This window comes from Anguilla rostrata, chromosome 12 (genome assembly GCF_018555375.3).
Source record: "Anguilla rostrata isolate EN2019 chromosome 12, ASM1855537v3, whole genome shotgun sequence".
NCBI lineage: Eukaryota > Metazoa > Chordata > Actinopteri > Anguilliformes > Anguillidae > Anguilla > Anguilla rostrata.
The window spans coordinates 28497875-28512011 of record NC_057944.1 but is presented as its reverse complement, the minus strand read 5'-3'; the positions used below and the strand labels follow the sequence as shown (position 1 = coordinate 28512011).

The following is a 14137-nucleotide window of genomic DNA, read 5'->3' as shown; positions in this document are numbered from 1 at the left end:
TGAGGAGGAGGAGGAGAAAGGCAGGGATGGGCGGGAGGGGGGGCATGATCGGTATGGGTGGTGGTGGTGGGGGAGGGGGAGAGAGAGGTAACAATTACTGGGGGTTCAATTCATGCCGGCACTTTGGCCTTAAAAAGCAGTCACGTCGTCTTTAACTCACCACTAATTAATCGAAATATAAATCCTGATTATTTAGATAAGGGATACGTTTTGACGAACATTTCTAGCCAAAAGAAAATAATTTCTTGAAAACAGTGCTGAGTGAATGCTACGCAGTAAAGCGGACTATGCTGTTACGCGATATGCACACACACAGAGACGGCTGTACTTATAAAACAGCCAGATATACTATTATTTAAGCCAATCACAAATTATTAAGAGAAACCTCTTTCAGTTCCAATCACTGGCTGGTTAAATCTAGACAACATACTAGTCATTTATGATTAACACCCAATATGACAGCTGCATTTTATTGTTCATGTTTATGCCAAGAGTAAAGTCAGGAGCAACGCCACACCAAATGGAGTAAAATTACTTTTAGAATTTTGGGTTTCGTAAAATATATATCACAGGCATGACACTGAATCAAAGCGCCCTCATTCAGATTACCCACAATCCCATTACCTCTTTGAGTACCTCATTGTTCTTCAGTTCGTCACATGATGACAGAAGGCAGATTGTCGTTCCCCCCCCCTCCCTTCAGTACACTTCTCATACCCCCCCCCCCGACCTATCACCATCCCAGTGATGAGATGTCAGATCTTTAAGACATATAAGGAGCAGAAACACACATGAACTCCATTCCACTCCCCACTGGCAAGACCATGTTTCAAACTTCTGTTTTTTTTACATTTAGTTGATGGATTCGCCTTCAAGTGAAACAGGAACATGATCTTGCTGTGTAACATCCTGTTCAACAGTAATGCAGCCAGAAGCCTAGCCCAGACACCGTGACGTAAAAGCAGAGCCAGTCCGCATAAGCGAACAGGCACACCTAGGTAAGCTGGTTCATAATGCAACTCGGACAAAACCGCAAACTCACTCACTCGTGGGTAAATTCATGTGCAGCACACATTTTACAGACCGTGCCAAATTATTCCGTAAATCTGTTACACAACAAATTTGAATCCAGGAGTGCACACTCACATTATTGGGGAACTGGGACAACTGTACAACTTCAAAGGTCTAGTGGGTGTCAAACACTAGTAGTCTACTTCACTGCACAGAATTAGTTATGGTCAGGAAAATACACAGTACCACAGTAGTCAGGCTCTAGGACCTACAAGCCATCACAACCCAGGGTGCTATTAGGCAAACAAGGAGCAGGCCATTCACTAGGCAGTTCAATCATTATTTTACCTGGTGTTTTTACTCAGATACTGTGCATCGGGGGCTATAGTGGGGAAAGAAGTACATCAAAACCAGTTGTATGATAACCCTGGGATGAAACTGGTGCCCAATACGTCTAATCAACAGTGACTTTAATGACAAATGCCTTAGAAACAGGTGCACCATAGCTTCTGTGTGCTATCTTTGTTTGAAATGTGCCCGGTGGGCAATAAGATGTGACTCAAATATCACTCAACCTCACAGAAATGAAGAGAAACACTGGTTGCAAATGGCACCAGGTGCCCACTGGAAATGCATGCTAAGAACACTGATGTGAGCTGAATGCTCTATTATACATTCTACATTTACAGGCAGTGTGCTACTGCCATCAAATTCACCTCTTTGGAGGAAAATTATGAGTGGCACACCGTGTAAAATGTAGCCAATATCTGAAAAAAAAAGTAGTGAAGCTTGTAGTGAAGTTCGCTGTAGTGAAACACTGCTGGATTAGAATGGGAAATACTGCCGTATGTGTCAATAAAAACCCCTAAAAAATCCCATTCTGTGCGCATTCTCTAAGCTGTGGCCAGAACTACCCACTCATGTCCAATTACTGTACCTAGCCTCAGGCTTCATTTTAACCAGAGACACAAGCTAACTAGGCCTGTATAAGTTGCATTCTGTTTTTTCTGAACTGAACTCAAGGCAATAGGAAACCCCAATCAGAAGCACGTAAAAGGTATAGCATAGCACAAGGGTCAATATCAGGCCTCCGACCACTTGGGGGCACTGTGTTGGATACTCACCTTGAGACCGGAGATCTGCAGACTCCCTCAGGTTCGTCTGTGACCCTCAAGAGGAAGACAAACGCCAGTGTTAGGAATGAATCAGTCAAGGGAAGTACCACCCCCCTCCCCACCACCTCCTTTGAAACACTGCACCCAGCATGACCACCACAATATCAACAACATCCACCCCACGGAACAACATCTAACTCAAGTCAGCAGTTCGCAAAAGAAATAAAAAAACATAACCAACAAACAAACAGGATATACTGTAAAGCAACACCAGGGATGATGTCTATAGAAAGGAAGGGTTTTTAAACAGGTGAAAGCATCTCCCCAGGAACTACAGTGACCTGCAGGTTTGTGACTAAGCAGGGGAAGTTATTGTGTGTTCCAAAACCAGTGCATTATGGGACACTGCTCTCCTGAAAGTTCTGCCAAGGAGACATGATTGAGAAGGCACAGAACTCCCAATTTACTCATGAATCAGTCAGTTTACATAATGCAGTTTACATAATGTGAAGAAGTCTGCCTGCTGTCAAAACTCAAAATAAATAGACACACACATACATTTATAAATGTTAATTGTTGCATTTGTTGTTTGCGTTCCAGTCTTAGTGAAGTATCTGCTCTAGAATAACTTCAACAGTCAGTTTTAACTGAATGGTTTAAATGAAAGTGAACTCATTCTACAGGAATTTGGCCTTTGCATCTCCTCAAAGATGTCTCCTGGATGTTGAGGATGACTTTTCTTAAGAGCAGTGAACTGGGGCCATTTTGTGGAACTCAGCATGACTGACCAGGCCTGTTATCTTACATGTGACTCAGTGTTGCCAACCTAACCCTTTAACCTAACAGGGAGGACAGGGGTGGTGGGGACTGCACTGTGCGTGTGTGCTTGGCCCTGAGCACTCCCCCACCACCACCCATAGGGGGCGCTCAATTGCAAATCCTGCCCTTCTTATGCTCCTGCCAGCTTTTGGCAGGAGCCCCATGCTGCAGTCCGCAGGCAGGGCAGGGGAGAGGGGGCAGGCCACGGTGCGTAACCCAAAACTCAAGGTCCCGTGCAGGAGGGAGAGGGTGAGCCTAATTAGGAACTGATGCGTGCATTATCTCACTGCAAAAACCAAAAAATAAGTCAATCTTACCAAGTATTTTAGTCGTACATTTAGACTTAAAATCTTATCTCTTTTTTGCTAAATAAGACAATAAGATTTCCAATGAGGTAGGACAATTTCACTTGTCAAGGAAAAAGGAACTCAAAACAAGCTAATATTTTCTACTTATTGAAAAAATAAGATTTTAAGTCTCATTACAAGACTAAAACACTGAAACTTTTTTGCAGTGCTCAGCTGGTAGATGGGCATAGCTTTAAGTGCCATCTGAGGTGTGGTTTTAGACCCTTTTCAAATACTAAGGGGGCCTTACACAGGATGCAAGCACAAGTACGGCCTCCCCCCTGCAGTGAATCGCAGCTCTTAACTGCAGATAAGAAGCTTGTGACAGTGCGTCAGTAATCCCTGTTTAAACCTGCGATGAAGCCAGCCTATCCCTTTCTAAACTTATCCCCCCGCCCCCAAAGACAAACATGAGTGCCAACCACTGTGGCGGGGGCAGGCAGTGAATGAGCAGTGGTGTTGGGGGGCCGCGGCACTGGGGCTGGTGAGACAGGGGGGTTAAGGTTCTTGACAGGAAGTGGAGGTAAAATGGAGGAATTTTGGCCATTCTAAAGGGGGGCGGGCCAAACCTCATTTTAAAGACGTACTGAGACATTAAGATGGGAGGCTTCAGTGGCCTCCACATGCACACCCTAGGGAGGGGCGGGGGTCAGAGGTGCGGCAGGAGTACTGTAACATTCCAGCCAATCAGATTTGGCCCCCGGGGGCCACAGTTTTGGCAAGCTCCAGACACGCAGACAACGAGCAGTTTCAACAAATGACCTCATCGCCTGGACGGATTCAGCTTCCCTCCACAGATACGGAGGTGCCGGAAAAAAACAAAAAAGGTTATCTTCTGACCCACAAGGACCAGACCAGAGGGGCCTGTGACTGAGCCAATAACGAATCTCTTTTAGAATGTGCATCCTGAAAGCGCCACACTAAGAATGCCAGCCTAGCCCTGCTGCACCTCACTGTGGAAGAATTAAGACTTGGACTGAGGACGCCCCTCCTCCAACGGGAGTATGTGTAGTGTAGAAAGTGACCTGCAGGGAGCGCTGTGGCGCCCAAACCTGACCAGGCCAGAGGGGCAGGCAGCAGACCGACAGGAAGTGAAAATGGGATGGAGGCTGGCAGGCGTACGGGCGGGCGGGCAGGCAGGCAGACAAACGGACGGACAGACAGACAGACAGACAGAGCGAAGAAGCCGGAAACATGGGAGGAAGAGACTTACTAACTGTTTTTGATCCCTGTGGAAGAGTACAGCCCGAGACTGACTTGTTTGAGCTCTGGCGTTTAGAGGGGTCAAGATTGACCCTACGAGGGAGAGAGAGAGAGAGAGAGGAGGGAAAGAGATAGGGCAAGAGAGAAAAACGTAAACAGAAAAAGAGAAAGTAGGGAGACAAAGAAAAAAGAGTGAGAAGGGAGACATGAACAGAAAAACAGAAAAGGAAGAAATAGTGATAATAGCAGAAAAAGAAGGTGGAAGAGAGAGAGGGAGAGAGAGAGAGAGAGAGAAAGAAAAAGAGATTTGCAGCTGATTGGCAAGGAAAAGCAAACAAACATAAGAATCGAAATTGGAAAAACAAAAAAGAAACAAAAAGCCACCAACCACAGCCAAGACTGAGAGAAAAAGGGGAAGATATGGTCTAGGGCTGAAGCTGGAGGTTAATAGAGGAAGAAGCCCAGGGAAGAGTCAATGCTGATTAAGGGAGTGGCGAGAGCGGCGGGGGGACAGGGGTCCGCTGGCGTCCGGCAGGCCCCGGCGCCTGCTGGTGGCCTACATGCACCTATGCCCAAAAGAGACGCCTTTGGCCGTGGTGACCCTGGCTGGGTGAGGCCCAAAATGGTGCGGGCTGTCACACACCCGCACACACACGCACACAAACGCACACACACGCACACACACGCACACACACACGCACGCACGCAGACATGCACAAACATACGCACAGTACTACTGATGCTCATTAATCAGGCCGGACTGAATTTTCCATGCATGGGGGTGAGCCTACCTCATCCACACAGATGTCTGCACACACACACACACACACACACACACATTCATAGAATTCAAAGGGATGTTGTCAAACTAAACTGGTTTCTAAAGCATTTGAAACAATTCTTGCACATACATACACAGATTTATTGGTCACAAGTTTCTCACAAATTTGCTAATTTCAAAAAGTACTTCTTAATGGATTACACCAATAACAGTCAATTTTTACATTTCAAATAATATCTGTACGCAGACCATATGAATTAGATCACATTTGTTAAACAGCATCCATTAACATTTCCACCATGCTTAACTCTTTGAAGAGTAGGTTTCTTGGAATGGTTTCTCAAATTCTATGTCAGAGGTTCTAGAACTCCATTGCTTTCAATTACTAGTTGTGATTGTGACATCAGCATTACTAGTTGTGATTGTGACATCAGCATTACTAGTAGTAATTGTGACATCAGCATGAGAATGTTCAGTTAAGAGCATTTTAATCACATATTTCTGGTCTTACGCCTTAGAAGGTCAATGCTCAGGTCATTGGTGCTGGTGGGACCCCCACCTCGGCTCCCCTCTCCTCTTACCTGCGTGTGAGCTTGGAGGTGAGCTTGCTGAAGAGGTTGGAGGTGGCCCGGGTGCGAGCGTGCGGCAGGGGGCTGGCATCGTGGGACAGGGTGGGGGAGGTGGGCGGGGCCGCGTGCGGGGGTGGGCGGCGGTCCCGGAGCTGGCCCCCGTGGAAGGTGCTGCGGATGGTGGAGCCGCGAGTGAGCCGGGACCGCTCCCCGGAGGAGGAGCCGGACGCCCCCGCCCCCGCAATGCTGTGGGTGGAGGGGGAGGCTGGGGGGAGCCGATGGGACAGGGAACTGAGAGGGAGAGAGAGAGGGGGGAGAGGGAGAGAGAGAGAGAGAGGGAGGGAGGGAGAGAGGGGAGAGGGAGAGAGAGAGAGAGAGAGGGAGAGAGAGAGAGAGAGAGAGGGAGGAGAGAGAGAGAGAGGAGAGGGGGGAGAGAGAGAGAGAGAGAGGGAGGAGAGAGAGTTAAAGAAAGTGAGAGGTAGAGGGACAGGGAGAGAGAGGGATAAAGAAGGAGATTGCAAGATAAAGAGGGAGAGAGAGGAGTAAAGAGAGATAGGGAGGTTGGGAGGGACAGAAAGAGGGGAAAAGATGGGGAGGAGAGATGGAAAAAAACATTTAAACACAGCAAAACGTGTAACAACTGCTTTATACAGAGACTACACAAATTATCAAAATTAAACACGATTTTATCTATGTCAATGTTTTCATCAATATCAGACATTGGGTAATAATAATGATGAACAAGTGCATAAACAGCTCAGGCATAAACAGCTCTTGCTGGGGGTGGCTGAATCTGTAAATCGTACTGTGGTTTCTCATGCAGTAACTGTGCACCAAGGTACCGCATGCAAGCCAGGCTGTGTGGGGGCTACGTGTAATGAGTCACTGCATGTAAACTTCCATGTGCATTTGCTTTCTGCTTAGAGATGTATGTTCAGGCTGAATTAGACTGCAGCCCTTTGGCGAACAGCATGTAATTAAAGACATGATTGTGGGAGAGAGAGAGCGAAAGAGTGTGTGTGAGAGAGGGCAAGAGAGTGAGTCCTTTGATGCCCTTTTATTTTAACACTTGAAGGAGACGAACAATTTCTTATTACTCAACATTTCACAAATAAACTCTAAGGGAAAAATCCAATAGAAACGCAGCAAAAATCATGAAATAACAACCGAAAACCACACATAAAAATAAAACGCCCTCCACCCCCACCAAAAAAATGTATAGATAAAAAAAAAACACAATATAAATATTAAAGAGAGAGCAAGAGAGAGACATTCGAGTGAAAGAGGGGAAATCAAAGACAGAAAGCTAAACAAAAGGAGGAAACTGGAATAGAACTACTGCAAAAAAAAAAAAAAAAAAAAAAAAGCAGAAGAGTAAAAACAGCATCCAGGAAAAAGAGGAACAAGGGAGAGGGGCACAGACAGGCAACCGACGAAGCTGACTGGGCCTGTTTGCACTATCATGACGTTTTCTGCTTTCATGCAGGGAGGAGAGAAAAAGATGGGAGGTAGGAAACGGAAAAAAGAAAAAAAGAAAAAAGAAAGGAGCTGAAACTGAAGGAGGGACAGAGAGAGAGAGAGGGGGGGACTGGGACGCTGTGAGACGGGCGTCGGCTGGCTGTGTGGCACCAGTGCACAGAACGGCAGCGGCACCCGTCTCTGCCCCTCTGCCCCGCGCCCGTGACAGACCTGGCATGACGGGCTCTGCCCCCCGGCGGCTCTGCTTAACGCTCTGAATAGCGAGCGCTGTGATACACCGCCCCCCCCCCCACCCAAACTGCAGAGCGGGCCAGTCAGAGAGAGAGAGAGAGAGAGCCTTGCTTTCAACAGCCATGTGCAGCACTTTGGAACTTGTGTGCTGTTTTTACAGGACAGGGCCTGTGTGCTGGCAGGAGGGCACCAGGCCATCTGTGGGTGCGTGTGTGCGTACATGTGTGTGTGTGTGTGTCTGTGCCTGTGTGTTTGTATGTGTGTGTGAGTGTGTGATATCGACAGGACTGGAACAGCCACTGTGGGAGAAGTGGGCACGCTGCCAGCGTTGGCTCTCTCAGCGCATAGCATGAAGCTGGGAGTGTGCAGTATGTGCTGCGGAAATGAGCTTCGGCTAGCTCACACAAACTAAATGACGTAAAATGAAGGGTCTGTGGAGAAAACGAAACTGCACATTGACTTCGGCCACCGGAGTGAGCACATCCCTGCTGGCCGATCTAGCCAAGATGTTTGTAAAAATGTAATGCACACAACACAGCGTCACTGCCCTCACCTGACTCACTACCTCCACTCTACCTCACTCTCACATCCTCACTCACTCCCCTCACACCACCACCAGGCACGGGCGTCTCACCTGTTCTCCTTGCCGTTCTGCAGTAGGGAGTGTCTGTCAGTGCTGGATCGGTCCGTGCACACGTAGGTGTTCCGGCGAGTCATGGCACTTGCTGGGATGTTGTTCTGGAGGAGGGGGAGAGCACAGGTGTAACTGGGCGCAGTGGGCGTGCTCCATCACGCCCCGGGCCGTTCAGCTGTCCTGCCTGCACTCGAACCCGCACGCCCACAGCTCGTCTGACCGGCAGACTGAGCGGGAAGCACAGTGGACCGAGGGCTACATTTCACACACTTACAGTTCCACAGACCAGGAGCAGAGCCTGTGATGAGAACACAGACAGCAAGTACAGGAAACGCACACAATCTGCTGCTGAACACTTCCCTCCCCTAAAGTCCTATTCTTAGCCCACATCACCTCGCAGTTCTCTTCGGAGGCCTCTGTCATTTGCCCTCTCATCCTTTCTTCCTCCCTCTCTTTCTCCCTCCCTCTTCTTACTCTCTCAGGTCCAGACATGCACATAAAACTTGCGTCGCAAATTGCGGCCTGACGAGGGCACGTCGGTACGTTCGCAGCCTGCCTGAATTTAACATCTTATTTGCTACAACTGCGGCTAATTACGCAATCAGCGAATGGGACTACCTGCTATTAGCATCGTGTGTATCAGGCAGAGCTTGAACAGTGCAGTTCAAAAACCTGTTTAGTGCACTGAATGTCTTTATTGGATGTGGGGGGAACTGATTATCTGCTGGTGCACCTTAAGAGAGTGTCTAGCTCTACAGGCAGCGAACGACAAAATGCGAACAGCGATTTTCCAGCTGCGCCAGGAATTGTCAGTTGAAATGATCCAGATGTAAGATAGCATAATGCTGCGAAGAGCTTAACTATTGCTGGGATGGAACGGGAACGTTCTGCGGGAGGTTCTAGGTCGTCTTTTTACTTCTTCCAGTAGAATTATTTTTTGCTATGGCTGGGCTTCGCCGGGGAAGTCGTGGGCGTCACAGATTTTTGCCATTTTCTTCTTTTTTTGGCAGTCTTTCCCTGCTGTGGTGCTTTCCGCGATTTCTCGTCAGTTTTTGATGGTAACCGTCAGCCTTAACACAGCCCACAAACGTTTGACGGCCCCAGTCCACAGCGCTAATGCTGAGCACTCCTCCTCCTGTTAGCTACAGCAATGCTGCCAGTGATAACAGGCGCTCCATCAAAGATTCAAACCTCACGATGTAGGTTATAACATGTCCCAAAACTTTAAGGAAATAAAAACAAACACATGGGAATACACGTCTGGTCCATGGCCCGGTCATTTCTTTTTTGTTTTTTTCCCCCCGGTCTCTCTTTCTATTTCCGCGTCCATTCTGTCATTCTCCTCTGTCCAACTCAATCTCACTTCACTGCAGTCCTCTACCTTTTTCTCACTGCCTTATTTCTGCTTTCTCCTCTTACCATTCCTCCCCCTTTTCCACTCCATCCGCCCTTTCCTCTCATTCCCTCCCCATATCTTCTTCCCCTCTCCCCTTTCTGTCACACTCTCTCGCCATGTCCCTCTCTCACTCCATCTGCCTCTTGCCCCTCTGTCCACCCACCCTTCCATCTCCCCCCCCTCCTCCTTCCTCTCCCTCCTCCTTCCCCTCCCTCTCTCTCCCTCTCTCCCTCCCCCCCTCACCGTGGTGGCGTTAATCTCTTTGCGGCGGTCGGGGATCTCAGACTTGTTGGGGTTGTTGGCGCTGCTGACCATGGGGCTGGAGGGGGGGATGCTGCGGCTCCCCACCACGCTGCAGCTGGCCTTGCGGGACGGCAGCCGCTCCTCCTTCAGCTCCCCGTCGCCCGTGCTGGTCGGGCTGCGCTTGGGATGCGCCACGGGCAGGGAGGGCCCGCCGGAGAGAGGGCTGGGAGGGTCGTTAAAGCCATCCGAGGAGGAAAACCGCCTGTGCAGATACGCGGCTCACACAGGCACACCTTACAGCGAGAGTCAGCAAACTGCCATAAACTGACAAGCACAGGAGCAATATTGTGGATTTATAGTAATGCAGTTAGACTCATATTTCCTTATGGAACATGGCCATTGGTCACATTACAATTTCTGTGGTCTAATTAAAATGGAAAGTGCTACTGTTTTGTCAGCTAGCCAGTGTCTATATAGCTATTCTGGATGCAGAGTAGTTCATCTAATCTAAGACTGCGGCTGACATGATGTGACATACATGCATCAGAGAGTGATTTTGGTACAGTTTCAGGAAGGGCTTGTGTGATTTGGGGCCAGTTTTAGTAAGGGCTTATGTGATTTGAGGCCAGTTTCAGTAAGGGCTTGTGTGATTCGGGGCCAGTTTCAGTAAGGGCTTGTGTGATTTGAGGCCAGTTTCAGTAAGGGCTTGTGTGATTTGGGGCCAGTTTCAGTAAGGGCTTGTGTGATTTGGGGCCAGTTTCAGTAAGGGCTTGTGTGATTCGGGGCCAGTTTCAGTAAGGGCTTGTGTGATTTGGGGCCAGTTTCAGTAAGGGCTTGTGTGATTTGGGGCCAGTTTCAGTAAGGGCTTGTGTGATTTGGGGCCAGTTTCAGTAAGGGCTTGTGTGATTTGGGGTCAGTTTCAGTAAGGGCTTGTGTGATTTGGGGCCAGTTTCAGTAAGGGCTTGTGTGATTTGGGGCCAGTTTCAGTAAGGGCTTGTGTGATTTGAGGCCAGTTTCAGTAAGGGCTTGTGTGATTCGGGGCCAGTTTTAGTAAGGGCTTATGTGATTTGAGGCCAGTTTCAGTAAGGGCTTGTGTGATTTGGGGCCAGTTTCAGTAAGGGCTTGTGTGATTTGGGGCCAGTTTCAGTAAGGGCTTGTGTGATTTGGGGCCAGTTTCAGTAAGGGCTTGTGTGATTTGGGGCCAGTTTCAGTAAGGGCTTGTGTGATTTGGGGCCAGTTTCAGTAAGGGCTTGTGTGATTTGAGGCCAGTTTCAGTAAGGGCTTGTGTGATTTGAGGCCAGTTTCAGTAAGGGCTTGTGTGATTTGGGGCCAGTTTCAGTAAGGGCTTGTGTGATTTGGGGCCAGTTTCAGTAAGGGCTTGTGTGATTTGGGGCCAGTTTCAGTAAGGGCTTGTGTGATTTGACGCTCACAGAAGTCGCTGTGCCGCCGCTGGCGATGGTAGGTGGAGGCGCTCCGCTGAGTCTTGCTGTGCGAGGAGGCGGAGCCAGAGGAGGAGGCGGCAGCAGAGGAAGCGTGCTTGCTGGTGCCGTTGGTGATGGTGCTGGGTCGCACCCGCGCCAGGGACAAGCTGCTGCCTGACCGCGATTCGCTGCCCTCCAGCTGTCATGACAACCACAAACAGAACTTTCTGGGGTCAGGGGAATGGAACATAACCCTCACGACCACTCGCATCTCAAGCGCAGGGCTCAGATGGATCTACTGAGGAGACACGTGCGCACGCACACTCGCATGCACGCACAAAGACACACATGTATGTATGCGTGGGGCTGTGCTTAAACATTACTCTCTGTGCATGGGTCCTTGACCTAGTCCTAGTGGACAGTGGGTTCAAATCCCAGCAGGGAATCTGTTCTTGGCTATAGCTAAAATACTTATCTTTGATAGTAGCTAATTACAAATTATAATTAATATACAAACTTTTCTATATGCATACTTTTACAGTATGCATCAATTATACAGTGAAGGATATTTCCAAAGTACAATGACCAACTTTATCACTTTATTCATATATACTAATCACTACAAACAAAAGTTGTTTTAAAACAAAAGTGGGCACAGACAATGGCTATCCTTCCTTGGCCATCCCTGCAGCGTGTTGTAAATAGACTTTGGCAGCGCCCCCTGCTGGTGCGGCTCACCTCATTTTTACGGCCCAGCAGCAGGTAGGTAGCTGTGACCTCATTGTACTTCTGATTGGTCAGGGCGTCTTTGATCTCCTCACGGGAATATCCCATCCCCACCATCACTTCTGCAAGGCATGGAGAAAAAAAACACGTGGGTGAGAGAGGGAGGGGAGGACAGAGAGAGAGAGGGAGATAGAGGAGGGATGGAAGAAGACAGTGGGGATACAGTGGGAGAGAGAGAGGGAGACAGAGGGAGGGGAGGATAGAGAGAGAGAGGGAGATAGAGGGGGGATGGAAGAAGAGAGTGGGGATACAGAGGGAGGGAGTGAGGGAAAGAGATTAAGAGGAAAGGAAAGAGAGAGGAAGAGGGAGGAAAGAAGAGGAAAAGAAAAAGAGAGGGATAAAAAAAAAAAGAAGGCGAAGAAAGATGGGTCCTTCAGGACCCCATGTGACCTCACCGCTGGCTACTGGCCACAGCCAATAACACTTAGAGAGGACGAGGATGCATACGCACGCAGAACACATTCCAAACGCACTGCGTCTGCATTTACGTTACCCGGGAAATGGGGAGAAGACGGATCTGAGAGGCGCAGGAGCGGCCAGGTGCCAGGCCAGGGGAGAGAGGCCTGAAAGGGAGGGAGGGAGGGAGGGAGGGAGGGAGGGAGGCGGGGACAGACGAGGGACGCGAGGCGCGGAACGCTCACCGATGCGGCTGGCATCGTTGTAGTCCTCCACTGGCTCCACGTGGGGCTTCAGCTCCTCCCCCTCGTACCCGGCGTTCATCCACTTGTCTTTCATGATTTGCTGGTGAGGACACAGGGCGGGGGGGCACAGACAGGAACAATCGAGCACAGATCAGAGCCAGGGCCTGGACGGCATGAAACCCTGACTAACTTTACACAGCTGGTTTGAATGGGGGGTTGTTGTTAATATCGAATTGCAACTTTTATGACAACAGGACAGACAACATTCAGTGAAGGTTTCTGTCATTTGACACCAGGAGCAGGACCAACATTTTATTCCCAGGGAAAGCTTAGACAAATTGATTTTACGCTTTTATTGTAACTGAGCTCTACAGTATTTATAAACTTGGAACACAAAAGCAAATATAGCAAGCTTGGAGTTCATTTCAAAGCTATCACTGAACCTAAGTGAAGCACATGTTTTGGTAGGATTGATATAGTTGGCTATACAAAAGGGACCATATCAAGGTTGATCTCAGGTCAGACTGAAATGCTATCAGGCAGAACGTAAATGATTTAAATGAGTTGTGCTTCCTGGACCACTTCTTATATCACTGTATCAAAGGGCCTGTTTTAGCTAAATAACTAATCTGGTGACTGCAGCTTTAGGTCCTGATGTAAGACTCTACCCACAGCTCACGTGATTGGTTACAGCTTAGGGTCCTGAAATCTGAACTCCACCCCCAGCCCTTATGATTGGCTACATCTCAGGGTCCTGAGGTAAGACTCCACCCCCAGCCCCTGTGATTAGCCTTCAGCTTTGGGCCATAGCAGCAAGCTCCAACAGAAAGACCCTCCGATCAGCCGCAGTTGGTCCTCCTCACCTCCAGGGTGCAGCGCTTGGTGGGGTTGAGCACCAGGAAGCGGCGCAGGATGCCCTCGCAGTCGGTGGACATGTAGAAGGGCACGCGGTACTTCCCCCTGAGCACCCGCTCGCGCAGCTCCTGCAGGTGTGGCAAGCACAGGCACATTCGGCGCAGTCAGTGCACAGGCCTCCGACACTCACACAGCTCCGGCTCCACCCAAAACTCCAGAACACAAAGCTTTACAGACAAGTACGGTGGCGGACGTATGATGTACTGGGGCTGTTCTGCTTCCGAAGGTACCAGCAAGTACCTAAAAACCTTCGACTAAAACCTGGTTATGTGTTCCCCATCTCTTCAAACATTAAAAGAGATGACTCAGTGAGGTTATCACGGCAAAGGGAAGGCACAAAAAGTACTAAATGCAAGGGGTGTCAACGACAGGTCAATTTCCGAATAAAAATGATGTCATGTTAATAATGAGATTATATAATCACAACAAGATTATGCAATTAGAATTTGTCATATTGCTCAGCACAGAAAACATTTGATAAACAATAAAGTGGAATTTATCCAGCATTCTTTGCTCATACTCATATTCTTCCAATGTATATGTGTG

The 14137-nt window shown here is 48.7% G+C and overlaps 1 protein-coding gene across 5 annotated transcripts in view; it reads right to left on the bottom strand.

Annotated features, from left to right (window-relative positions):
* The window catches only part of mark4b (MAP/microtubule affinity-regulating kinase 4b), a 59705-nt gene that overhangs the window by 5361 nt on the left and 40207 nt on the right, over positions 1-14137 (bottom strand). Inside the window, exons 9-18 of one of the 5 annotated variants that reach the window (XM_064303526.1) lie at positions 13540-13665; positions 12677-12776; positions 11988-12097; positions 11259-11448; positions 9829-10040; positions 8190-8293; positions 5858-6136; positions 4506-4588; positions 2136-2180; positions 18-1393 (exon numbers count right to left, since the gene is read on the bottom strand). In XM_064303526.1, the coding sequence (XP_064159596.1) occupies positions 1356-1393; positions 2136-2180; positions 4506-4588; positions 5858-6136; positions 8190-8293; positions 9829-10040; positions 11259-11448; positions 11988-12097; positions 12677-12776; positions 13540-13665 (1287 nt within the window). In that variant the 3' untranslated portion in view covers positions 18-1355. Of the gene's footprint in view, positions 1-15; positions 2181-4505; positions 4589-5857; positions 6137-8189; positions 8294-9828; positions 10041-11258; positions 11449-11987; positions 12098-12676; positions 12777-13539; positions 13666-14137 lie in introns of those variants that run through there. The other 4 variants (XM_064303525.1, XM_064303524.1, XM_064303528.1 and 1 more) reach the window with 4 other exon arrangements.